Genomic DNA, 26,249 nt, shown 5'->3' with positions numbered 1-26,249 from the left:
AATAAAGACAAACACATTGGTGCCTTGAGATATGAGATTAATTTGTTTCGATGACCACAACTCAAATAATATGTGAACTCGAATCATCTGATTGATCGAAATGCCAAGAATCTGTTGCAGCGCCCCCCCCCCAAAAAAACAAATGTCTTGGATTTTGGTTTAAGAAAAATAACCCTATAATGTAATAACATTTAGTGATGTCATAATTAAATTGAATAGAAATAAAGTTTTGCCACATTTTCTGCTTCAATTTAATGAAGGTGCTGCTCTTTGTAGTGTGCACCATGGCCATCTGGAGGCGGGATAATTTAGACATACAGAAGAGATAGAGTCCTCAGTAAGCCGCCGTCTTAGTAGCCATTCTTTGCAGGATAAAGCATATATGCCTTTGAATATTACATTATTTTGCTCCTAGGGTTTTAACACCACAAAATTGATGGTATATTTGCTAACCTTTCTAGGGTGCTAGCATTAAGCAAGTTATGTGGTTGTTTAAAATGTGCAGTGTCATTCTCTTTGATTTATGTTTAGTTGAACAACAGGCCAAACGCTCCAATCTCGAGAAATGTATAAATTCAGGTCACTCACGTCTCAAGGCACCACTGAAGCATTCAGAGATATCGAATAAATGCTCAAGGTTTGCCAAAAATGCTGTTTGAGCATTTTTTTTTCCAGTAATAAGATGGCTTTATTAAGACTAGGCAAATTAGGCTCAAATAAGGCCCGACTGCATCTGTCCACCTCGCTTTAGAACACGTAGAGCAATGATCTTGTTCAATTCCCATTTGAACAACCTGAGTAAAAGTTATCTTGAAGAGAAGATAAAGATGTCCTTTATTAGTCCCATAATGGGGAAATTAAGTGACACAATGGAGTCAATTATTCTCATTCAATTATTTCCATTTGAAAAAAAGAGTATTTGATGTGATGTAACTGCACCATTTTTAGACATGGCAATATTTGTATATTCCCATTTTATCGAGCAGTGTTTTGTTTTTCTGCCAATGTTGCACAAAGAGCAACAAGCGGTGACAACTTTTTTCCTGGAGAAAGAGTTCAACACCCAAACTTTGCTGGGTATGCCCCCCCCTGGATATTTTTTTAAAAAACAATCCAGAACAAATTTTAGACTCAAGTTGAAAATAAAGACAAATTGAAGGACAAAAGAAGGAACTCAAATTAGCTGGACTCTCACTGCTCGTGCTTAAATTTGAGTTTTTCAGATAATTTGGATCAACGTGTGATTTTCCCCGTATGTTTGCAAGATAAAGACATATACTTAAAAAAAATGTTTGAATGCAAATATACAAGGTGTATGTTGTTTTCAGATCACACCAAGTAATATAAAGATGGAGCAATTATTGTGAGATTTGATTTTGCTGTACAGATAAGTCAGTTTCATAAAAATGTCTGCACATTTTCCTAACTTTGCTTCAGTATGCTTTTTTTTTCTTTAAGAAAACACAATGCTCAATTTTGATCAACACTGTGAGAGTTGATTTTTTTGGGAGGGGTGAGGCGAATATTGTGGTTTTAAAATAAAATATTGAGATGCACTTATCTATGAACAAAATCTAACCTGAGTTACAAACACCAGTGGAAATAGTGTAGAAAGATTTTTATTGTTGCTTTTCACAACTTGATGCGTTGTACAGTTAACACATTAAGGGAGGAAAGGACACCAGAAAGAGTGCAGAGCAGACACTTTAAAGTGTTTTTAGTAAGGTTGTAGTTATTTGGTCAATGCAATGAAATTAAAACAAACGTCAAACTTGCAAAAGGCCTAAAGCCAAAGTCTTGAATTGAAGCATTTATTAAGAAGCGTGCTTTGTGTCATCTGCGCGGCTACTTGCGCACCAAACTGACACTTAAAATCAGCAGAGATCAAATGAAGACTATTCCCCAATATAAGTAAATTCAAGGAAACCAGAATTGATTAAAAAAAAAAAAAAAGAAATAACAACAGCCTCACATTCAGAACCCAAACCAGCTAATGTCACTCGCAGCTGACAGAAGGTAAAGTGAATGCAGTGTTACAATCAACAAACACGCTGCAGATGAATTAAACGTGAAGCTAAAGAGGGGACGAGAGGGTGCCAGTCAGATTCACTGAATTCATGTCACAAACATCCTCCGTAAACTGCTACTGGGAACAAATTCATGTTTTTAGATCTCTGCTGGAATGACAGGAGGCCTTGAGCACAGCAAAGGAAGCTATTGAATAACTCATAAAGTTCAACTAAAATACTCTTTTGGTTTGAAACATAGCTTACTTTTAAATATAACTGTTTATAATATCTCTTTAAATTCTAGAGTTGAAACTTATGATTGTAAAGTTCTTGTGGCATTTCATCAAGGGGTGCCACTCATATGTTGCAACAGGTTAGCTTAGCTTATTTTAGCATAGAACCTGGCTAGCTTTTTGCAACGTCATGGCATTCGAGCTAACATGTAGCTTCCCACTCAATTGTTTTCTACATGTCTGGCTATATATTTTGACAATATATAAACATATGATGAAGTTAAGTGGATGCTCCCTCTATACGAGGGATTTCGTCTTTAATGAAATGCAGATGTAAACCGAAAACTCGTGATGACGTGTAAATCCGAGCTTCACAGATAGGAACCAAACTGGTTTGAAATCTCTGTGATTCGTTCCACGTTTTGTGCTCAACAGAAAAATAAAGAAGAAAAATAACTCACTGAAGAGTTTCAACGTTAATTCGAAATAGTCCAAACGCGCCGCAATGACAGCACTTTTAGTTTTAGGATTGGTCCTGGCATCTCGAGTGGAGTTGTACCATTGGCCATGTGAACAGTGAGGGCGGGTCATCAGGAAGCGTCCAGCTGGACATAGTTGGCGGGATAGAGGCCCACCTGGCCACTGCTCAGCTGTCCTTTACACCAGCCCTGCTCATCTTCCTCGCCCAACTTCAGCAGCTCGTCACCTGCAAAGACAGATACAAACATTCACTTTACAAGCTCTGTTTGTTTCCATGTACTGATTCTCATTCACACCGAGGTACAAAAACGCTCTCATTTGAAACCTACCGCTTGTCCTGACGGGCTTAACCAAAACTTTTTTCTTTTTTTTAATATTGCGGCGTAATGTGTGTCTGCTGTTCACAGTGAATGTACTTTCTGGAGAAGCGTTCAAGCTCTTTTAATAAACGGTATACGCATCAGCCTTGTCTTCCACCATTTAGCAGAGAATGAGACAAACCTGCACAGGTGCCCTTTGATAAAAATGTTTTTAAGTGATTACACGGAAAATCACTTTTTTATTTAAAATAAATTTTCCTGACATGTAGTTTCATAGTGTTTGTGTGCAACAGTGTACTGTACAAAATTTAATTATCAATGACTCACCATGCTAGCCAAATGAAAAAGATTGTTACTGGTCAGGTGGAGTAAAGGCTGAAAGTGATAACTGAATAAATTTGAGCAGACCAGTAAAAGTGAAGATTCGGGAAACGTCATGTAGTCAAACCCAAAGTGTTAACCCAAAGCAAACACAATCCGCAGTAGCAGGACAAATTTACCTGGCTCAGACATGTTAAATTAAACTATGTTTTGAAAAAGAAAAATGTATAAACAAAGGGAGCACATGAAAAAAACATTACTTGAAACGTTGCAAAAAACAAAAAAAAATGGTTGTTTAAAGAAATGATTATTTTTGCTTTTTAGAGAGAACACGACACACATGTGTTATATTTTCTAGTTGTATATAATTAAAGCAAAAAAAATATTTCACAAAAAAAAAAAAAAAACGGCTTGAGCCAGAGAGCAGAACGCTACCCCCTCGCTGTCAATTTGAACCAGGGCGTATATTAAAAACTAGATCAAAATACACCATATGTATTAAAAATAATAATACAATGTTTTACGTCAAGTTAACCTTACCAAACCAATATGATGGAGCAGCAAGTCACATCGCATGATTCTGTCAAATAACAGAACAACTGTACATGACATGCATTCCTGATATTCAACCAGGTATAACGTATGTCAATGTTTTACACTTCAACGTAAGTCTGCATAGCGTTAGGAAGAGTTGTTATTATGTCATGTTATATGGATTCCCACAGGAAAGAAAAAGGGTCACATCGTCCTGTCAAGATGTACACACATGATCCAGTTTTCGTCACAGCAGACGAAAACTACCAACCACTTGGCAGCAACTAACTTTTTACAGCACTTTGAGTCCCATAGCGTCACACACGTTTCACCAACAGTACTCATGTGGAAAGTTCAGGTCTGACATGAGTGTGTGTGAAAGGTGCACAGATGAGGCATCACAGAAGGAAATAAAAACCTGTTTCCGGCTTACTTTAAGGTGAAATTACTATTTGAGACGTTCAATGACACATATTTAGAAAGGAGAGCTTGCTATTTTAACGTGGTCAATCAAAGGAAGAGTTGAGTTGTTTTTGTTTGCCGTTGCCAACTCCATATTGTGGTCAGGCATCGATCAGGTGTATTTGACTGTGGAACCCAGGAAGGACTTAAAATGTTAGTCCTTTATTGCTTGTCTTACAATTTGTTGGAAGCAACCAACTGAGCGACTTCTGTGATGCCTCGCGTCTTGAAGCATTAGTGAGGGTTAATACCTGCTTTGAAGCTGAGTTCGTCAGCCTCCTGGCCCGAGTAATCATAGAGTGCTCGGACTCGCACACCCTCTACCTGCTGCTCCACTTTGTCACCGGCTTCTCCAACACCGTTCAAAGCCAACTTCTTTGGGTTCTCCTCGTCTGACCAGTCGGAAGAATCGTCTTTTACAACCCTGAATGAGCAGAAAAAATTGACAGTGATGACAAACTAATACAAAGCCCTGAAGCTGGGATGTTGTGTAAAATAAATAAATACAATTATATATATATATATATATATTCTCAATATTTCCCAGTAACACCACAAAGCATCAGCTTCTTTGAGACTGAGCTCTGAGTCCGAGATGGAGTGCCACAAAGTGGAAAAGTGTGCTATGGTCTGACGAGTCCACATTTCAAACTGGTTTGGAAAATTTGGGATATTTGTGTCCTTCGGGCCACTGTTCACACCCAGACACTCACGTGCAGACTCGCCGTCACGTGCAACCCTGCAGGCCCCCTCCGCTGAAAGACACGACTGCACACAGCCGTTGCATACAGTATTAAAAGAACTTTCCTTTACATTTTATGTTTGCAATTTGTTCAAATACAATTGCAATGTGTTTAAAAGTGAGCTCTATTCTATTCTAGTCTATTAAGTGTGGCTTAACAAGTTTCAAAATACGTTTGTGTTTAATCATGTTTTTACTTGGTAACGATAAAGTAATTTCCATGCAATATTTACTTTCACCGCTGATAAGATCACTTGGAATGAAATAACAAACAGCAGCAGACAAACATCAGAATAGCATTTGTGTCGTAGCCGAGTAATGAAGGCTCCCAGGAATCCACAAGCTGCTTATTTCCATCCAAATCTAGGAAGCTGCAAAGCATCAAAGGAACACAATGGCACAAGTGTCTGTCTGGTGCTGAACCCCTTTTTTACGTGGCACCAGACCTGTCTTCAGCCGAGGGAAGGATGTGCCATGTTTGACTTGTTTCAAGTCAAATATTTTTGCTGGAGGACAAACTCAAAGGGGAGGGTGAGCAGAGGCTAATAATGTCCTCTCTTACACAAGCACTCACACATTTTTCAACTGACAAGAGAGTTAAACAGACAATGTTAACTTGTTCGGGGAAGGACCAATATTAACAATTCCGTTGCGTATGAGGTGAAAACAGAATTGCATTCTATTCTGTGCCTCAAAACCGAGCTGTTTCCTGCCTTTAGATACCATTTGTACAAATATATTTATTCAACTCCAAGCGTACCGGGCGTCCATTAGTATGGAGGACTGAAAGTGCCAACATTAAATAAATAAATACACCATCAACTGTTTAATTAAAATTGCAGCTAATTGTTTCATTCATTCATTAAATATGGAGATAAATAAATCAGATACATAAATGCACCATTAAATAATAAGATAAAAGTGTAATTAGTTAAATGTTTCATTTATGAATTAAATATAAAACTCAATCATTCACAGTCAGTCATTGCACCAGTTTTGCAGTCGAGTGTGAAGAGGTTGGGATGAAAATCACTACCTCCAAATCTAAGACCATGGTCCTCAATAAATTGCGGATTAAATCCTGCGGCAAGTGGAGGAGTTGGGTCATGTTCACGAGTGAGGGGAGGATGTAGCGTGAGATCGCCAGGCGTATCGGTGCAACATCTGCTGTGATGCGGACTCCGCATCGGCGAAGCTCTCAATTTACCGGTCGATTGAGGTTCCTACCCTCTCCTATGGTGATGAGCTGTGTGTCGTGACCGAAAAAACGAGATCCCGGATACAAGTGGCCGAAATGAGTTTCGTTCGCAGGGTGTCCGGGCTCTCCCTTAGAGATAGGGTCAAAAGCTCGGTCACCCGAGAGGGACTCAGAGCGGAGCCGCTGCTTCTCCTCGTTGAGAGGAGCCAGAGGAGCTGACTCGGGCATCTGATTAGGATGCCTCCAGGACGCCTCCTGGTTAAGTGTTCTAGGCATGTCCAGCCGTTACACCGTGACATGTTCTCTGGAACAATTTCAAAATAAAAGCATTCCTAGGCATTTATATCCATATAAAATTTGGTCAGGTTAGTTTTATTTTGAAGTTGCCCTTCTTACTGCATTGGTGACTGTCACGCATACCACAAGCAATTGTTGATTTTGTCAGCTTGACTTTTCTTGGCAGTTGTGGTGTGATCTGTTTGTATGCACTGTATGGTGATGGTTTAACCCAGACACCCCCTTATGTTGTGGTATGGTCCATTGGCCTTATCCGGGGCAATGGGCGGGCGCTACGGGGATCAGTTAGTTCAGTGACTGTCGAGTTAAAGTGAACGTCAATAAATCCTGCAGTATTGGAACTCGCTGTAGTTGCATCCTCATTTGAAGTTTGAAAAACACAACAGCAGTGGACACGAAAATAAGAGAATACCCGAGGCAGAAAAAATGCCTCAACTATTTTATTTAGTTTTGTTTTAATTGAGGTCCTCGAATGACTCGAAGACCCAAATTGGGACACTGCTTGAATCGAACAAGCGCCTTTCTATGCGAACACAGTGGTGTGTACTACCCATTTTATTTTGAAGGTCATTGCCCCAACCAACATTTTCAATACTGAAGATGAAGACTGTCTGGTACCTGATTGCATTCTGGGTGATGGGACTAGGTGGGATGTCATTTCCCCCCGAGGAGACGATGTTGGTGAGGGTAACTACGCTGTCGTCAGAGTGTATACCTCGCTCCTTCCTGCTGATGGTCCGATTTGTTTCTGGAGTCCATTCCTGTGTGTGCACACATGGAACTAAGTCATTTCTACAATTAACATAAAAATAAATCACATTTAAGAAACCTGGACTATTTGTGATTTTCTCTTTTCCAAATCCAAGTCCGTTTTGCTAAATATTTTCATAGGTTTGCTCGCCATTTAGCGAGTCTGTATGTGGTTTGATGCTGTTCAAATGTACCCTATTATAGGATTTTCATCAAAATATAGACATAAACCTCTGTAAAACAAAAGCTGAAGGTTAGCACCGCTGTCGCATTATCAGACGGGGCAATTCTTTTTTCAAACAAATGCTTTGCATAATTAATCATTATGACTTTAATACTGCATTTGGGTAGATTAGAGATAGCCGATGGTGTGTTACAACTAAAAAAAAAATACAAATTCGGGTTGCCACCGTAAGAATGCAATTCTCTCACAAGCACAAGACCCAAGCATTGCTGTTTTTTTCCATTTCCTTATAGTGTGTTTGACTTGTTCCGGCTCAGCTTGATATCCTGAGGCATGTAGTCAAATACTAATTTGTCATTCAAGCAGCCAGTCGTCACGGCAGGTTTATGCCAATTTTTCCAAATCAGCCTTTGGGGGAAAAAATGCTACTGCTCTGAACATTTGGGAAAACTAATATCTGAGCAATTTTAGCAGCTGCACATTGTTGTCAATTAGAATTTTAATTCAGTTGTCAAGTTTTATCTGATTAAATAAATAAATATTTTCAACATTGCTGGTTGACGGTAAATAAAATAAAAAACACTTCATACATTATGAGAATGATCAACTTTTCCTGGGATGTAGCCTACAATACAAAGCAACCCCACTATTTATTTTGCCCCCCCCAAAAAATGTCACTAGGTGGAACAGCAAAATAAACTGAAAAATAAAGAGTTTGCACGTTATATGTTGTATACTTGAAGTACAGAAAAATACAGAAATACAAATGGGACATGCTACAGCCTAAAGAGGTCCTGAGTCCAAAATCTTTCAGTGGGTGGCCTAAGTGACAATACCTTAGTGAGGAATGGCCGTGCATGCGTGTGGCATTCTTTATCATCACATCCACGTTCAGGGTTTCATGAAGTCAAATTGATAAATATCCTCAACCATGCCCAACAAACTCATAAGAACAAATTTAAGTAAAAAGCAAATTTACAAGACAATGTTTGTTTCTTTCATTGCTTTGCTGTACCTCATAAGCTCAGTCAACTTCTATCTCATTGTTATTGACGCCCAAAGGCATTTTGCATACTGTGATTAATGGCTCATTCATTCAAATCATACCTAAAAAACTCAATGACGCAAAAATAAATAAAACCATGACTGTGCATGGTATGATGAACAATTTCTCAGCTATGTTGGCTGCTTGCTATGGTGTCAAAGTATTGATTGTGATGAAAATTGACTAATACTTACACATTCATTACAAGACAGATTATTTTTTACAATTTGCAATCAGATCAATTGTATATTTATTATTTAACTATAAAGTTAATATAAATAAATGGCAGAGTAGAAATAGGAGTCCAAGAATACTGCTCACAGATCACCAAGGTGTAGGATTAGCCAGGATGGTGGCCACCACATAGCTATGCCCCTGGTGCCAAGAATTCACAGCGTTTCACTTTTTCCACATTTTATGCTATAGCCTCATCCCAAAATGGAATAAACATCCCATAATAACGTGACCTTTTTCTTTTTTTTTTCCAATTCAATCAAGAATGAAAGAAACAATAATTCATCACTTACGCAGAAGTATTAACATCCTTTTTGCAATACTTTTTTGCTGCACCTTTCGCAGTAATTCCAGCCTGATTTTTTTTATTTATTTTTTTTTTTGCATATGACGCCATGGTGCACCTTATCTCCGGGCAGTGTTGCTCATTCCTCTTTGCAGCACCTCTCAAGTTCCATCAGGTTCAATTGGGAGAGTTGGTGCGCAGCCTTTTTCGGATCCTTCCAAAGATGTTCGATCTGATTCAAGTGGGCTTTAGCTGTGCCACTAAAGGACATTCACAGATTATTTGTTGCTATACTCCTCAAAGTTTTTGGGGTAACTTTTTTTTTCCATGTTCCATACACTTTAAGTGTCGTTTACTTATTGGAAAGTGAACCTTCAGTGTCTGAGGACCGGAGCACTCTGAAGCAGGTTTTCATCCGCAATGTCTTTACATTGCTGCATTCATCTTTGCCTAAATCCTGATGAGTCCCCCAGTTCCAATCTCTGATAAACATCCCCACTTCATGCTTTGTTTATGCTCTGATGCGCACTATCACCTGTGGGAATTTATCCAGTCAGGTGTGTGCCTTTTCAAATCATATCCAATGAACTGAATTTCCCACTGGTGGACTCCAATTAAGCTTTATGAAACTCTCAAGGATGCTCAATGGAACCATGATGCACCTGAGCTCAATTTTGAGCTTCATGGCAAAGGCTATGTATACTTAATTTTACACATGACACCCCATGATGACATGGGGTGTCATGTGTAATATCTTGAGGGAAACAATGAATGTATTCCATTTTGGGATGAAGCAAACAAATGCGGAAAAAGTGAACTGGTGTGGCGACTTTCGGGATGAAACTGTAGGTCGGAAATCCTGCAGCCGCACCTCACCTAACTTAAATGCAATCATCGATTTGCCTTTTGAGCTCGTTTGTGCTACAGTAATTTGATCTTCACTTAAAATAAAAACAGTTGCAACAACTATTTCCATGTATCTGAGCATCCCTTGGACCACGGTAAGCAATATCAGACGTTCACACGGCGGCCTAATATCTATCAGGCCTGTCCAAAACCGGAGATCGTAATAAGTGACCGGAAACGGACGGGTATGTTACAAAAGAATTCAAACCACCTTTATATCAAAATAGGACATTGCATTGAACAGAGGTTTGTGACATAAATAAAATTAGCACACAGGTCATTTTAAGCATAATTAAATCGCAAACTATGGTCCCACATTGTCCACTCATCATGGAAAACGTGTCATCTAACAATACAGCAAAAATTTGAGTCACCTCACCTCTGAAACATGAAAAAGAGCGTAACTTTAAAGGGCTCATAAACTACGGCCATGTTTGGACTTCCTGAATGGAGCAGTTGGTGTGTGTGCCACCTGCAACATCTCGCCAGTGGTGAGTGTGAGTGCATGTGTGTCAATGTAAGCCTCAAACTAAAAGTTGAACAACTGAGTGTGCGCCCTCGGCTCCAGAACTGAAACTGTAAGTTAAGTGGCCATGGTGTGGTATCCTTTGGGTGGATTAAACTGATGAAGCTACGAGTGCATAAATGTAATGTGTGTGCGTGGTGCACGCTGAGAAGGTGAGAGCAGTGAGCAATTGCTCACTCATGCTGCTTAGGGAGCATGAGTTTATTACAACTGCATAACAACGATAAGGCAACGTTTTTCTTCAACTGAATGGTATTCATGTGCCACCTCGAATCATAAGAAGAGGCTTTATATGAAAGCACAATCAATTCAGTTTACATTAGCACATCTGATGGAGGCTTAATGTTATATTATATGATTTGTTAAGTTCTTCTGGCATGATGGGAAAAAATAGGACAAGAGGCTTTATCGTCATAGATTGAATGCCGTCAATTGAATCCTTAACTGGACAAGCCTGCAATTTTCCTTTGCCTTTTATCTTACAAAATATTTTTTTAAAGGTTATGTAAATCTTTGTGCCATTACAAGACCAGTCCAAATTCACAGCAGCAATTGCAGGAGCTTTCCACTGAAACTTTTGAGGAGAGCTGTTTGCGTTTGTGTTAGTCTGTGTGTGTGGCAACATTCCACTCACCCACTCAGGACTCGGTAACACAACAGGGCTTTGACAAAAACCCTATTTAGTATTCAGTTTGTCTCGAGTGAACACACACCACAGAGTACTATTGACTGGCAAGTACAAACGGCAAGGTTAAAGACGAATAAGTGTTTTGACAATACATGATCTTATCCAGTTCCTAAATTTGAAAATTTCATTAACTGAATATTAAAATTGTTCACGTTTCCTATTCAAGCGGAGCATTTTGTGCATCCCCACCTCATACTGCGGCCAGTTCATGCTCATGCCTGGCCCGTGGGTGTTTCTCCACCATCGCAGATCTTCCGTCTCATTAGCTGCTCGAATGGTCTGCCCCAAGTCTCGGTACAGCTCTCGGAACCTGCCAGAGACGGTGAGAGGTTAATGGATGACTTGCAGTGATGACACTATTTCATTAGCCTTCCTTTTCCATTCAACTGAAAGAGATTTTACATCACAACCACTAAATAAGATAGCATGTTTGATTAGTACAGAGCTAGTGGCGCATTAATTGGGAAAAAAAAAAAGTTTTGGTGTGGTGTCTCTATAAAAACGGGAATGCTAACATTTGCAATGTGCAGCTCCCACAGGTTTAGTTTAGTTGCAAAGTTTTGGATGCAAACTTGGCATTGAGGAAACAAAGCCACTGCAATGCCCACGAGAAATCTTGCGGCAACAAGTCGGAGCTACATCTGAACCTTACAAATGACTTCTTCTTGGTCACATGAGGCAACAGGCAGCAGGGTCAAACCTCTTAGGGAACATGCTGCTGCAGCGGCTTAAGTTGAAAAGGCTGAAGATATTTTCCATGTACACCGCTGATTTGCAAGGCCTAACGTGTGGTGTTGATTTTTCATGCCAGCACAATGGCACATTTTTGCAAATGCGACAGCACCCAATATACAATGCAAGGGTGGAAGCCTGTTAATTTGTCATACTTCTTAGGATGTGTTCACACTTGTAGTTTGCTACTCTTGTCCAGATCATAGCACTTAAAATCTGATTTGCTAAGATTCCGAATAGCAAGTTCACTAAAAGATTGTGCAAGCTGTTGGCAAGAGTTGGTGGAGATCGCTCAAGAGGGTTGTATGCTAGTTCTAGTTGATGCTTTTCAGCGTGGAACATTTGGAAGAGCCTCAGCAGCACCAAACGACGGGGTAAGCAATGGAATTGCAAGTGCTGGTGGATAACTTTTGATCATACAAAGAGTCGTTAGTCTGTTTGCCCCCCAGTGATCTCAAAAGGCACAGTCAAAGCTCTCCACAGCCATCAAATTAACTTTGATTTGACCCAAACATGAAAAGCAAACTGCTAATTGTTTGACCACATCTGCCGTAGAATCTCCCTAATAAGGACTCAATTAAAAGAATGCATTTGGTGTTCAGAACTCATTGGGTATTGCAAACCAGGGTTGTTACAGTAAAGGTGGACTGTTCAAGCAGAATGTGAGACCAATAGTTAATGGACAACAGCAAAAGTTTTCCATTAACTTCAGTGTACACAAACTTGGCACATACACACACAGGACATGCATACCTGCATTCCTTTAATTTGAGTGATGAATCATAAATAAATGTACTTTAAATTCAGGGCATGAGATAAATGTGTACACTATAGAAACAAACTAAACAAAACCCAAGCATGGCAGGAGAACGGACCGTCGCACCGCACCTTCATATATTGTGGCTGTGATCAGAATAAAAATTAAATGGTTGAAAAGGACTGAATGTCCTTGAAAACAGATGACACAAAAAACAATAAGTAAGGCCAGAAGAGGACAAATTGCAAGGGAAAAAAAAAACCTTCAGGAATTGAAAACAATCAACATTTGCCATCAATCTCTCAAATTCACATTAAATTGATGAGACCAACTATGAAGTTTCTGGACATAATTTCAGGATTGTTTTTGGTGCAAAAAAAAAAAAAGAAGAATTTTATATTTAAACTCGACAGCAACTCAAAGCATATGTTAAGAATCAACAAGCAATGGTTTCAGGAAAAGATAAACATCTTGGAGCAGCCCAGCCAGAGCCTAGACCTAAATCCAGGAGTATGCTAACGAGGGACTGACACGTATTCTGCAATGTTTTTCAAAATGAATGAATGTGGCATGCTTTTGTCGAAGTCCCCCAAGGATCAAGAATTACATCCACCGTAGAGTACACACCGTATATTTTTTTCCCATCTTACTTCCTTTTATGTGTCTGTGCCCTACCCTTCTCTGCTGGACAGGTCGAGGTGTGTGTGGATATCCAGCAGAACCTCTTTAAAGAAGCCCAGCCTCTTGCGCTCAGCTTCCTGAGTGAGGTCAAACACTTGCTCCATGTCCTCCATGTAGCGGGGGTTACAGCGGTTCAGCTCCTCCAAGGCCTTTTCATAACGCTCTTTAGCCTGAAAAACACGACATTACTGCGGCGAGTTCTCGACCACCACTCCCAATAGGAATGTAGAATTTCAAACTGAAATTACTCATTTATATCCAAAGTAGTGAGCTGGCTCACTGGGTTTCTCTGTCCGGAATTCAGAACTTTCAAAGAAAAAAGTTAATTTTTAGCGGCGGTTCATGAAGGCAAGTAAATTTACTATAAATATCTTAATCAGGCAAAAATGTGTGTGTGATGTTATTTAGTAAGATAACAAATGCATTAAAACACAATATCAGTTAAAGAGCTTTCATACGGGTGTACCATTACAAAAACTGTCAAATAATTTGGCAATTCCTAATACTATTAATTTAGCGCAGCTTTTGTTTAGTATTATTTAAATAATATATCAGCAAGGAGCTGTTGCAGGAATTCTAAGTACAACACCAGTTTAATGATGTCATACTAGACACGGATTGTTATCCTGCACTCTGACTATGAAGAGTATTAAATATAGACTATTTTCCACCATGTTGATGTTATCTCACTCTTCGTGGAATCATCATGCAGGTTCCTTTTTAAAAACTTCTCGGCTGGCTCACATTCTGCGAACTGACTGATCTAGAATTTGTCAGAGGACTTCCCTCTGTTTGGCTGATCATTTCCCTCTTCATGACCTGCAGCTTTCTGCCATTGCAGAGTAGAAAACACAGGAAACAAGTCTGGTCAGGTTTTAAAGCCACGAAACACACGTCGACTCCCTGACAGATTGAAGCGAGGGCGACACACATATGTGTGCATGTGAGTTGGGATGCAGATGTCATCCATTCAAATAGCCAACAGAAAAAAAAAAGACACACAGTAAGACATACAGTAGCTGAAGGTTGAGGTCCAGATAATCAACTCAAGTGTGTGTGGGGGGTAAATGTAAGCGCCATACTTTTTCAGCCTCTTGATTGCAGCGTTCAACACGGGCAGAATATTTGCGGACTTCCTCTTGAGACTTGGATGGGTCGGCCTTAGCATGCGTTTCCCTGTTAACGGCTGACCACTCCTCCTTCCTGGCCTGATGGTAGCTCTTCTTACTTGAATCCAACTAGACACAAAAACAAATGCACATTACTGCCTTTCGAGTAGGATGTAAAAAGTCATCCTGAGAAGGGTATAAAAATTGGAGCAAACCTCTTTTAATTTGCGCACCCAGGGTTTCTGAGCTTTGCGGAATCCATCGTCAGCCTCCTTTGTCTCCCTGAAACCTCCCATCATCTGCTTGTGGAAGGCTTCTTTCTGCCAATTTCGTACCTTCTCGCCGTCTTCTGCTGCTAGCCGGTCACGGAGCTCCTGATGGAGCTCACTGAGCTGATCGGCTGCTTGCATAAACCCGTGCCACGCCTTCTCCAGTGTACCATACTGAGGCCCTGAGTTGATAAGTAAAGTTTTATTAAAACAACTTCTAGGCCACAAATATAAAACAATCAATGAAAAACAATAAGTATAAGTAGAGTGGTAATTTAGAATGCCACAATGTATTCAGCAAAGTCGGTTTCATTGTATGCCAATTTTAACCTCCCAATGTTCAATATTTGTATGAAACACCATTCATGGCTATAATAATTAGTGATAGACCGATTATCGGAGCGGATATTTGGCATTCAGCAGATTATCGGCATCAGCCCTCTCCCCCCCCCTCCCTGCCCCTCCCCTTCCCCATCTCCCTCTCCCTTCTGAGACCTCCGTGCACTTTTTGTTTGACTTTTAAAACCAAGTTGTCTATTTTCTAACATCCAAAAAAGCTTTAATAAGTTGTAAAACACCCAAGTTGTTTAACAAATATGTGCTTAAAGGCATTTAAACTAAGTCAAGTTTTGGATTTTTGTTTTCAAAATTTTGACAATTTTAACTCTTTTTTTTTTTCAACAAATGAACATGGGCTTCAAATATCGGTTATCGGCCTCCACGACCACTAATAATCTGTATCAGTATCGGCCCTGAAAAAAGCATATCGGTAATCATTAATAATAATGACAAAGATGATCAGAGCTTGTCAGCAACTCAGATATTTTCTAGGGAAGATTTGTTTAATCACATGACAACTAAAAGCTTTACCATTAGTTCTGAAGCTCCTAAAATGTATTTGGATGGTTCTTGTGGCCTTAACAGTGCATCCGGATGCGCCCGGTCTGATCCAACTAACCTTTCTCGACCACACCTCTCCACCTCTTGGCCCAATCACTGAGCTGAACGGCATAGCTCTTCTCGATTTTAGCCCGCTCCTGGAAACAGCTGACCAACTCATTACACAGTCGATGGCCGTCGTCTACCCGCCTCACCGTCCTCTTGTAGTTTCCCGGCTTTATGGGGACAAAAAGCAAATCATATTAAGCACACGATAAAATGACACTCCAAATTATTGTTGACTGATCGATTCAGGTCATGGTCCTCACAGACATTATTACTCTGAGTTTTGGTGGGTGGAACTTTAATGCAGCTTAGCTGTAAATGTGTCATTTACATGCATGGTACGCCTTTTAAAACTGTTCCAAATGAAAGTTCTACAATGTAAAGTCTAAAAATGCATCATGTGTTTTGGCCTTTGCTATCACCACATCTATTTAAACATCCACAGTGGTGAACTGTGCAGAGACCACAATGAGTCGAGACGTACGCACTGGTACAACTGGCTCATGGGCTTTTGTTGGAAAAGCAAATCTTGTGTCTTGTAGTTAGCGTACCTCCCAGAAGCTATCGCAGCTACCGAGGTCACTGAGGTCTCCATTGGAAGACATTTTGCAGTCAGCCCCACAGCACAGAATGATGGCAGCTGGAGAACAAACTGTGACAAATAGATTAAGATATCATTTAGATTGACACATAATACAAAAAAGAATGAAATAAAGTAAAATATTTTGATAAGTGGAGAATATTCTCGAATATTAGCGGATTTGTACGTTTAAAATGCATTTCTCGAATCCAGACCGATTGATAAGTTTTTCAAAAATAATAAATTTACATTGACTTGATGCATGAGAGCTGAGACAAGATATGCGTTGAGCAAGTTGAATGTGCCCCAACAAAAATACTAATTAATACAAATTAAATACAAAGTCACTCACTAACAAAACAAGAAAGGTTTCTAATCAGAGATGCAAAAACCTTTAAAAATTATTTTTTTGGGTTGATTTCAATGTCCTCTAATTTTTTTCTCAATCACATCATGTTTGGTGAGAATAATAAATAATGACAGTTAATATATTTAGTAATATTTATCAATTAAGGGTTAGCTTTAGATAAAGGTGAATTTATTTTCCAAAACGTCAGCTATAAATTACAATGCATGGCAAAATTGCATATTGTGCAAGCTTTTATAAATCAAACTTAAAAACAAAACAAATGAAAATATCTCAAAAACTTGATGTGCTGCATAAAAAGAGAAGTTTTAATCAGCGTTGAAATTTCATTTAAGGACAGAAAAAGACATCTGATTAAAATTTTCTGCTGACCGGGGTAATCGTAGAGATGAGCCCCACATATTTGTACTGGTACAAGCAAATTCATTTAATGCAGTAAAACCTCAACTCAATCTGAGATTTGTAATGATAGCAACACAGAAACATCTATGTGACCATCGGTAAACCATGAAATGATTTCAAACCAGGTTGTGAGTTAACAATTCAAAAACATGTTTTAGATGTGAAGCACTGGCATGGTGAACTGCGCCCAGAGTTCATCATGACCTGACTTCTCTATACATCAACTTCCTGCTGCTTGGTCATTGGACAGAACCGTCTTTCAAGGCTAGACAACTTCCTGCAGCAGACACAACAAACTGAGATGAAAACAACCATTGCTCAAGGCTCCCCGAGCCTCGAATTTATTATCTCGCTTGGGCTTTGTGGATAAATGGAATTTCGGTTCATGTGCAGTATTTATTAGAAAATATAACGCAGCTGGATGAGCTGTACACAGTCTACCGCTTGCATAAGTAATGCATGTAGTTTGAACGGATGTTAAGGGTTGACATTGAGAAACATGCAGTAAAGCCTTAAATACCTTAAATATATTTTTGAGAAAACATATAATATCTGGCATTTTTTGGTTGGTTTTCTTTTTGTGTCACGATTCAATCCAAAAGAATACAACAAAGACCATAGATAGAAAGCATAATCAAACCAACTGCAAAATACATTTCATTAAGTTTGGTTTGGTTTAAACTAAGCGCTAATTATTCTCATCACTCGCATCAGCCTTTTTTAAAAATCTGACAGCCGATAAGTGAATAATTTAAAACTATGCTAACTTAAGGGAACTATTTATTTAAATTTGCAGTTAATTTAATAACGCATGCTGACCCCGGGAATACTCTGCACCTGTTGTTTTTGTTTGAAATCAAAATAAACGTAAGAGAAAGTTTACCTTTAAGTTATTTTAGAAAATGAAAAACTATTAACTGTAGAAAATTAAGGGAGGTATTTAGAATTTAAGTTGTTATTTCACTTTTTAAGACATGCAGATGACCTTGGAGCTCCCTGAACTTTTTGTTTGTCTGTTGTCTAATATAAATAAAATAACATTTTGCAAATCTGAAAAGTTGTTCAACAAAATGTATGAAGGACATATCAAAAGTTGGAGTTTGTACACTTAAAAATTTTTATGTTAATATTTCCCGTTTTACTGAAAATGAACATTAGCTCCAAATATCAGTTTTTTATAAATTATCAAATATTAATAAATTGACATTGTATCAGCCCTGAAAAAAAACGTTTATCTCTTGTTTTAACCAAGTTACTATACTAATATTATTTTGTTAGAGTACACATTTAAAAGCCTACAAAGCCTGTAAAATGGGAACTGCAAAATAAAGCAAAATAAATAAATAAATAACACAAGACTTCTGTTCTCCAAATATTTCAAGCGGATTATGAAATTTGTACTGCCCTAATGTTAAAAAGAAAGAGGAAATAAAGCTTGGCCTATATAAAATATTAATTTTTAAATACAAGCTGAAACTGTAACTCCCTTTGTAAGCTAGTGTGTAGATGAGTAACGTTCCAAAGATTTGAAGAGACACGTTTTCCCTCTCAGATGCAAGCGAATCCTGTTTCAACAGCTAATTTACACAGGCACTGAAAGATGATGTGTGGGGAGGGGGGAGGCGCGCGTGTGTAGGGTTAGGTGTGTGTGTGTGTGTGTGTCACACAGGTGAATGGAAGGCATGTGAACAGCAGAGGAATCTGCCAGCAGCATGCTAGAACATGCGTGTTGATGAGAAACCTGACTTTACTGAGGGCTGCTAATTGCGGCATGTGCGTCCGACAGGACAACACGTGTGTCCACACAATTTTAAACGTTTTGTGTTGAAATATTTTGTTGCCCTGGTTAAGGAAGGTTGAACCAGCAGTGACAGGTTCCTATAAAAGCATATGTCAACGTCAGGGTGTGGCTTTCTGAAAATAGGTTCAAGTCCTCCAACTGGAGGTGGACAAACGTGCAAGTGACACTACGGAATGTGTAAATAACCTCACAGGTACATCTATAATGAACTGTCCGGATGAAGACGATCAATCGATAACTCGCGATATTAAGTTGGAATGATGATTTACTTTCTACTCTATCAGCATGTGTCCTTTTTTTAAGTTGTAAAAATTAACAGGAATATATTCATGCATACTTGAACGCTGGTCCCCAACCATGGACTTCAATTAAAACAGTGTGGAGACAAGATAGTTTCAGGGTTTACCCTCAAGGAAAGATGATTTTACTGCACACTCCGTAAGCAGCCGTTTGCAAGCATGACCACACCAGAGGATGACGCCCACTTTTCGCTGGCAGTTCGGATGCCTGTGCCTCTGAACTTTCCTGCTTGCCTCTAATTGGAAACGGCAGAACTAGGAAGAGATGTTGCAGCTCCTGTCCCACCCATGAATGCGCATATAGAAAGTTACGTTCAACTTTACCCTGGTGAAATAGCACGTTTTCATATATTAGAATATTCACAGGCATAATTAGTCCTAAATATTAGGTGCACTTTTGCATAGCATGGTGCAAACACTTTCCTTTATATTGACTGACACTTAAATGCCAGTGAAAAAAAAATAAATTAAAAAGGTCTGCATTGTATCAAACAAAACTTTGCCAGCTTTTGACTATTTTTAAGCTTTCTCAAGTTTCATCACTAGTAATAGTTTTATTAATCAGGGTTCGCGGTTAACCGCTTCCCGAATGCCCTGGGCAAGTGAAATTTGGCCACGGGCAAGGTAAAATTATGGGCAACTTACCCGACCGGGCAAGCATTTTTTGAAGCAGCCAAATATCTTTAATTTCGACGAAAACTGTGGCGTGATCTGTTTGTATGCACTGTATGGTGATGGTTTAACCCAGACACCCCCTTATGTTGTGGTATGGTCCATTGGCCTTATCGGGGGCAATGGGCGGGCGCTACAGGGATCAGTTAGTTCAGTAAATGTCGAGTTAAAGTGAACGTCAATAAATCCCGCAGTATTGGAACTCGCTGTAGTTGCATCCTCATTTGAAATTTGAAAAACACAACAAAAACCTACGATATTTCGGCCGAAAATTGACAGCCGGAAGTTTTCTTACCTTCTGCGCATGTTTACAAGTGGCGACGAGTTTGTTCAAATCCGAACATTTCGGATTCCTCTGACATGACTAAAATAGCTCGAATATTTTTAAGTAGACAATTCAGTTGTGAGTAAGGAAGGGAGTAATATTTGATTATTGGCTGTTAATTCATTAGCTCCATGATGTGACCTGGCATAGTGTCAGGGACTGTGTTCTGTTTATGCTATGAAACTTATGGAGGCAGCACCACAGGCACTGGTCTTAAAGGAATACACAAATTTCCCACACTCATAATTTACTCATGTGATTACTCAATTAATACGCTCTCCTGGATTTAAAATTGATCATCTGGATTGCTGTAATATCATTTTCCCAATTTAACATGCAGATTTGTTAATTATTAAAACTACAATTAACATTTTCAATAACTGCACAGGATGATACATGCTGTTGTGAGTAGGGTTTCATGGTTGATGATGAAAACGAGATTAATTTATGCTTATCAGATTATATGTTTATTTACATTTGTGACACACATTTTACAACCATAAACATTTTATTCTTAGTCTAGCTTTCACAGGACCAGTTCTACCTGCCAGCTGCCAGCTCCTTACGGACATATGCTTCATTGACTGTTTCTTAATGCCTGCAACATAGAACTCATGAAGGAATAACATAATCCTGGGTCAGCAGACACCTAATTAATGTGTTAATACATGATACATTTTTATAAAAGCAACCCTTATGATTGTAACGTATTTTTAATTCTTTCTAGGCAGGAACTGTCCGAACAAAAAATTCATGCAATTTGTAATTAGACACTTTGTCATACAAAAAGTCACTCAGGGCAAGGTAATTTAATCTAATTTAAATTGTCACTTGCCCAAGTTGGGCAAGTAATTCGGCCACTCAGGCAAGGCAAATTTTAGTGGCACTTGCCCTATGGGCAAGCACTTTTTAAAGTTAACTTCGAACCCTGTTAATACCAACATTGTGGCTCAGAATTGACGGAAATTATATAATTCAAAACACAATCCAAACTGTTTTCCCATTGCTGCTTCTGCTGCTGCTCCAAAAAAAAAGAAAAGTAGACTATGACTGTTGGTTTACACTAAAGTGGGTCAGGAGGGAGGGAGGGATGACGAGAGAGGCCAGTCCAGACCTTATAAGCCCCCAGTGGTAACCTCGCTGTCATTAATCTGATTATTCTACTCCTTTACTATATACTTCAACACAGCGCATGTACGAGCATGGCTCTACTGGCATATTTTGTAAGCTTTCTTTCTGCATTCCAGCAACATTAAGAACGGTTTCTAACGTGCCCATTATGGGCTGGAGTCTTCCAAAATTCTATAAACAGAAGCACTTTGAGACTTTTTTTTTTTTGCTTCAGTTGCTTTAAGTCTGCCCACATCTATCTCTGCACCAGAGCTCAAGAACAAGTTTTGTTCACCAATGGTTTCAATATCATCTTACCCAAATTACATTTTACAAGACAGAAAAGTGTTTACAAATTACTGTGAGAAACTTGAGAGAAAGTAGCTTTCAAGATGATCTTGGAAAAATATATAGTCATGTTTTATGTCGTGCTTATTGACTATATATAGCTTAAACCCCAAATTGTATATGAGGACACTACGGGATTCTCCACTAACACTACACTAGTTTCGACATGTACGAGCCCCAAAAATATTTTTAAACAGTATTTTGCAAAATGAGAGGTTTTCGGGTCAAGCATTTAATTCAACTGTCTGTGTTAGCTCAATGACTTCAAGCCAAGCTTAGCTTGGAACAGCAAGTACAGGAAAAAGTATCATTCTGTAATTTGACTGTAATTACAACGGATCAGTTGACCATTGAGCAAAAATGAATTGGGGAATAAGAAAAAAAAAAATGTGAAGAATTACTTGAAGAACCTCTACCAGTTTGCACCGTTTAGTGACCCAAGGAGTCCAGTGCTAAGTAAAGCTAACCACCTGCAAACCATGTGGCTCAATGCAATCTGATAAAACTTAAGCGGTATCTGAATGAAGAAAGGTAGCACACTCATCAACGCGGTATCAACATCAACCTTTCTTTTGATCTGACTGGACAACATTCGGCCATAAGTGTTCACAAACACCAGCCACAATGTCTGCCATCACACTCAATTCAAAATAATTCCCATTTTAAAAAAATGAAAAGATGCAAATAGCAAAGCAGGCAACAAGATCAGGATGAAAAGAACAAAATTAGAGCAGCATTAGGTCAGTGAGGTGGCAGAACTTACCTTACCAGAGATGAAAAGAGAGATGGACAGATGTCCCAAGGGATGTCTCCTCAGGCCTGGGAGACAGAGGAGAAAATAAAGCCTGCACAGGCAAAAGATGACACAGCAGAGAGGAAGATGAAAAATGGTTTAACAGCAGAGTAGCAGCATGCAGTTAGAAGGATGCCTTGGCAGAATGACAATTGTTACGCCCAAGGCTGCTGCAGCCCATCATAAAGCTCGGAAGAGGTTAGAAGGTGGCACATTTTGGGAGTCACAGTGAAATGCCACACACACAGCTCTCGTTGGCCGAGGCTAATGAAAGAGCAAGGGACGCACGCCCTAGCCCTGGTAGGAAGGAGGTCAAAGCTGCTAAATAACCTGCTTTGGCAAGGCCTTGTAAATGGACCACAACAAGCATTCTCAAATGGTAATTTACTGTATACTTTCATTGCAGTTTAATCATGTAAAAAAGAAAAAATGTTTCACATCATTTAGTAGATGTCTCAGACACTAACCTAATCTCAGGGGTTGTCTTTATTGTTATTTTAAAATGTATTGTAATAATTAGGGATGGGCGAGTAAGACACCAGGCATCGGTTTCCTCAAGGTATTGGGTCCTCATGAAGGATGCCGATACCAGACACCAATACTTAAGGTAAAAAAAATAAATAAATCTGACATTGAATAAGTCTTCCTCGCCAGTAGTTGGTGCTGCACAGCAGCTGTTTGACAAATTAGTGAACGATCACGAGACAGAACAACAGAAAGGTCTTTCGAAGAATAAAAGACTTGCAAAGGTACAAACAAGGGGATGCATGTCAGTCTAAAGACACCTAGTGAAATTTGAGGTGATTGCTGGTGAAATTTGAGGTCTTTGTAATTATGGCCCTTTAAACATCGTCCAAAATAATAGGCCAAATGGCCGATGTTTGACGATTGTTGTACTCTTTGGACAATTTACAGCAGTTGTACAAAAGTAACGCTGGTCTTATTAATAATTATAATTACACATAAGTCTTTACCATAGCCTTCGAGAAAAAGTTTCATTTCTTCAAGTTTCAAGTGCACATGAAACCACCTGCTGGCCAGGTGTATAATCACAGGCAGCTATATGTAATGCATCGATGATTTTTAGCAAAATCTGCATACAATTGACACCCGTTGAAATACATTGGGGGAAACAAATGTCATTTTATGCAATTTATATTATTTTAATCAGCCGAGTAATCTGTAAAAAAATAAGAAATTCCCAAAAATTGGGATCAGCCACCCCATCTAATGGATAGATGGATGGGATCAGCCTAAAAAAATCCTCAGCGGCCATAGCCGTTTTGTACTTTACTGAGCAGCATCAAAATCAACATAGGGATTGTCGCACAAGATAAATGCTTTCAAATTATAGACCCAGCCTGAGCCCTGACCTAAATCCATTTTTTTTAATCATTCAGGCACAAGGAAGGCTATAAATAGGAGAGACCCTCATAATCCAGCAGATTGTAGTAGTAGTAGTAGTACTTATACAAAGAGAACTAGGGATCATATGTAGCTAGGTCACAGCCAACAAAAGGCACAAAATTATGATGCAACATTATTTTAGAGTTTTGTGACTAATTGTGTTTGATAGACGGTTTTAATTGATTTTGTGCCGAATTGTGTTTGGTATGTGGTTGCAATCGATTTTAACCCAGAGAAAAAAAGTCAATATTACAGAGTCATGTAGTTGTTTGCACTGATATCAGGCTGAGGCCCAGTAACTGTCTGACACACAAAAAAAAAAGCATGTCACAGTTCGGTATCACAGCTGAATATAGAAAGTAAGCGCCAGCAGAGAGTGGCAAATGCAGCAGCAGAGTCACAGAAAAGGAAAGCTCAGCCTCGTTCCCACAAATACAGATGTTCTCCCAGCACATTTCATCCCATCAACACTACATTGATTGGGCCAGGACCGCCTCCGCGCCATCCAGTCAGAAGGACGCTGGCTGAGGGTGGCTTGGCATAATCCGCTACATGTCGCATGCAACACTGCCAAAGATTAACCCAGAATCTGATTGTCCTGCTGTTCACCCAAGAAAGCACTTAGCACTTCTGTGTACAACATTGGCAAACACTTCTTGTTGCTTTTTTTTTGGGTTCTTTTTATGCACTGCGTAAGTGGGACTTATTTGGGAAGATATCATGCTTGACATGCCGACTAACTGAGCCAATCAGAGGCTTAACTAACTGGGCGGGAATAAACATCAAGCAGTGACATGTTTTAGGTTTCCACAAAATTCCACTGGCTTGAAGCTGGAAGAGGATTTTACCTAACCCTCTCGTACAGATCCAACTTTTATATTAAGGCTTGTCAGGGCTTCCCAATCTCCCCCACATGGATTCCAATCAGACAGACCACTGGCTCAAAAAAAGGCCAAGCTGGTGAAATCTGTTGAAATTTAATAGGAGCTTGTGTCCTTGCACATTTGTCTGACATGTCTAGCAATCTTTGCATTCTTCTTGATATCACTGGCTATCTAGTACATGTTTTGAGGACTCCAAACCTATGACACTGACTGATGACTTTTCTGGGCAGAGTTTTAGAGGTCATGTAGTTAATAAACACCATTATACACACACGGGTCCAGGTTTCTTTGTGCCACACCCACTTCACCAGCAGTTACTTCGACTACCACTGTATGTCATTGACATCTCGCCGCAATGTTCTTTGTAACCTTTTGTTGTAAGTATTGGAAATACGTTTAAAACCTGAAATCAAACAAGTAGCCCTGTAATTCTGCATCAACACTATGTATAGTAGCCAAACATATGAAAAGATGATTTGCATCAAGTTGGCTCCATTTCCACAGGACTTTCTGCAACAATTGCTAGCAAGGAGAAGGAGGAGGTGATGCTGCCACTAGCCACGTTGATACACTGCACAATAACGTTCTTACAATAAAGTGCTTGGGATAAGATGCTTACTATCTTAGCCATACGGAAGCAACAACAAACAAAACAAAAGCCGTTTTTCAGTGATACCTGGAGTGGGGTCCCACTTGTACTTTTCCAACAGGTTGTTAGGGCTAAAGTCAAAATGTGAAAAAAAATAAATGAAAAAGTCACACTGCACTGCAGCAACTTAATATGTTAATATGCCAGGGCAGCTCGTGATCGATTAAATATGCTACCTGCATGATTATCATGCTTGTTATCTTATTTAATGTTAGTTTTGTTACAAAAAGTAAGAATTTAACATGAACGCACACGTTAAATCTATCGTCTGTCGACTTCAATCTGTTCTAATGGTACCTATTATTAATTCCAAAGAGAAATAATGACCAATGACTACATAACTAGATCACAGGAGTCTTTGTCGAAGACGCGTCATCAAGGACCATATGTCAGCATTTGATTCAGAGGGTTTGATTCCAAACACGTTTAATTTGTTAGTGTTGCGCTCAGTCAACAGGTGAAGTCGCTTACCTGCTTCCCTCCGAGCTAGAGGAACAAACCAGAAGGAAAATCCACCTGGGACCGAGCAGTTGCTCCCCTCCTAATTTAAGTGGACGCTTCAAAAGTCAGATGTCCCAACGTCGATCGTTGTCCAACCTTGTGGTGTCTTCACTTGTAAACATTCATCAAGTGAGACATCGTCTCGAGTTTTACTCCACAGGTCCACATTCGGCCATGTTTACCACTTCAATGCGCGACTTAAAGATATTCCCAGGCTCGGTGTCTTCTCTTCGGTTGATACACCCAATGGCGTTTTCACCGAAACGCGTGAGCTGTGCGTATCGCTAAAAGTTTATAGAATTGGTTTTGAGCGACTAGATAGCGAAGCGTCCTCCTTCCACGATCCTGACTGGCGTCCGTAATCAGATGCTGCACGCCACAATATCCATTCATCCTATTACAA

General features: G+C 39.4%; 1 protein-coding gene across 3 annotated transcripts; it reads right to left on the bottom strand.

The window, feature by feature from the left end:
- Positions 1–1,603: 1,603 nt before the first annotated feature.
- Positions 1,604–26,249, bottom strand: pacsin3 (protein kinase C and casein kinase substrate in neurons 3). Of its 3 annotated transcripts, none has more exons than XM_088295323.1 (11): positions 25,817–26,249; positions 22,376–22,457; positions 16,260–16,360; positions 15,722–15,878; positions 14,710–14,945; positions 14,468–14,623; positions 13,380–13,555; positions 11,405–11,525; positions 7,215–7,357; positions 4,611–4,783; positions 1,604–2,948 (listed from the first exon to the last, which is right to left on the bottom strand). In XM_088295323.1, exons 3-11 carry the CDS (start codon positions 16,311–16,313, stop codon positions 2,833–2,835), a joined length of 1,332 nt encoding a protein of 443 aa, XP_088151449.1. In that variant the 5' UTR covers positions 16,314–16,360; positions 22,376–22,457; positions 25,817–26,249; the 3' UTR covers positions 1,604–2,832. The 3 variants fall into 3 exon arrangements, with proteins under 3 accessions (XP_088151449.1, XP_088151450.1, XP_088151448.1); XM_088295324.1 differs by having other exon boundaries at positions 22,376–22,431; XM_088295322.1 differs by lacking the exon at positions 22,376–22,457.

This window comes from Idiotropiscis lumnitzeri, chromosome 5 (genome assembly GCF_059441095.1).
Source record: "Idiotropiscis lumnitzeri isolate Australia: NSW breed Sydney's pygmy pipehorse chromosome 5, RoL_Ilum_1.0, whole genome shotgun sequence".
Taxonomy (NCBI): Eukaryota; Metazoa; Chordata; class Actinopteri; order Syngnathiformes; family Syngnathidae; genus Idiotropiscis; species Idiotropiscis lumnitzeri.
This window is presented reverse-complemented; position numbering and strand designations above follow the sequence as displayed.

Bases quoted from the DNA above. Each gene is read 5' to 3' on its own strand.
- pacsin3 (XM_088295323.1), bottom strand. From the start codon at position 16,313: ATGTCTTCCAATGGAGACCTCAGTGACCTCGGTAGCTGCGATAGCTTC. The intron at 15,879-16,259 runs GTACGCTAACTA...GTCCCCATAAAG, and splicing joins GCTGCGATAGCTTCTGGGAG to CCGGGAAACTACAAGAGGAC. The intron at 7,358-11,404 runs GTGGGGATGCAC...GTGCACACACAG, and splicing joins TGAACTGGCCGCAGTATGAG to GAATGGACTCCAGAAACAAA.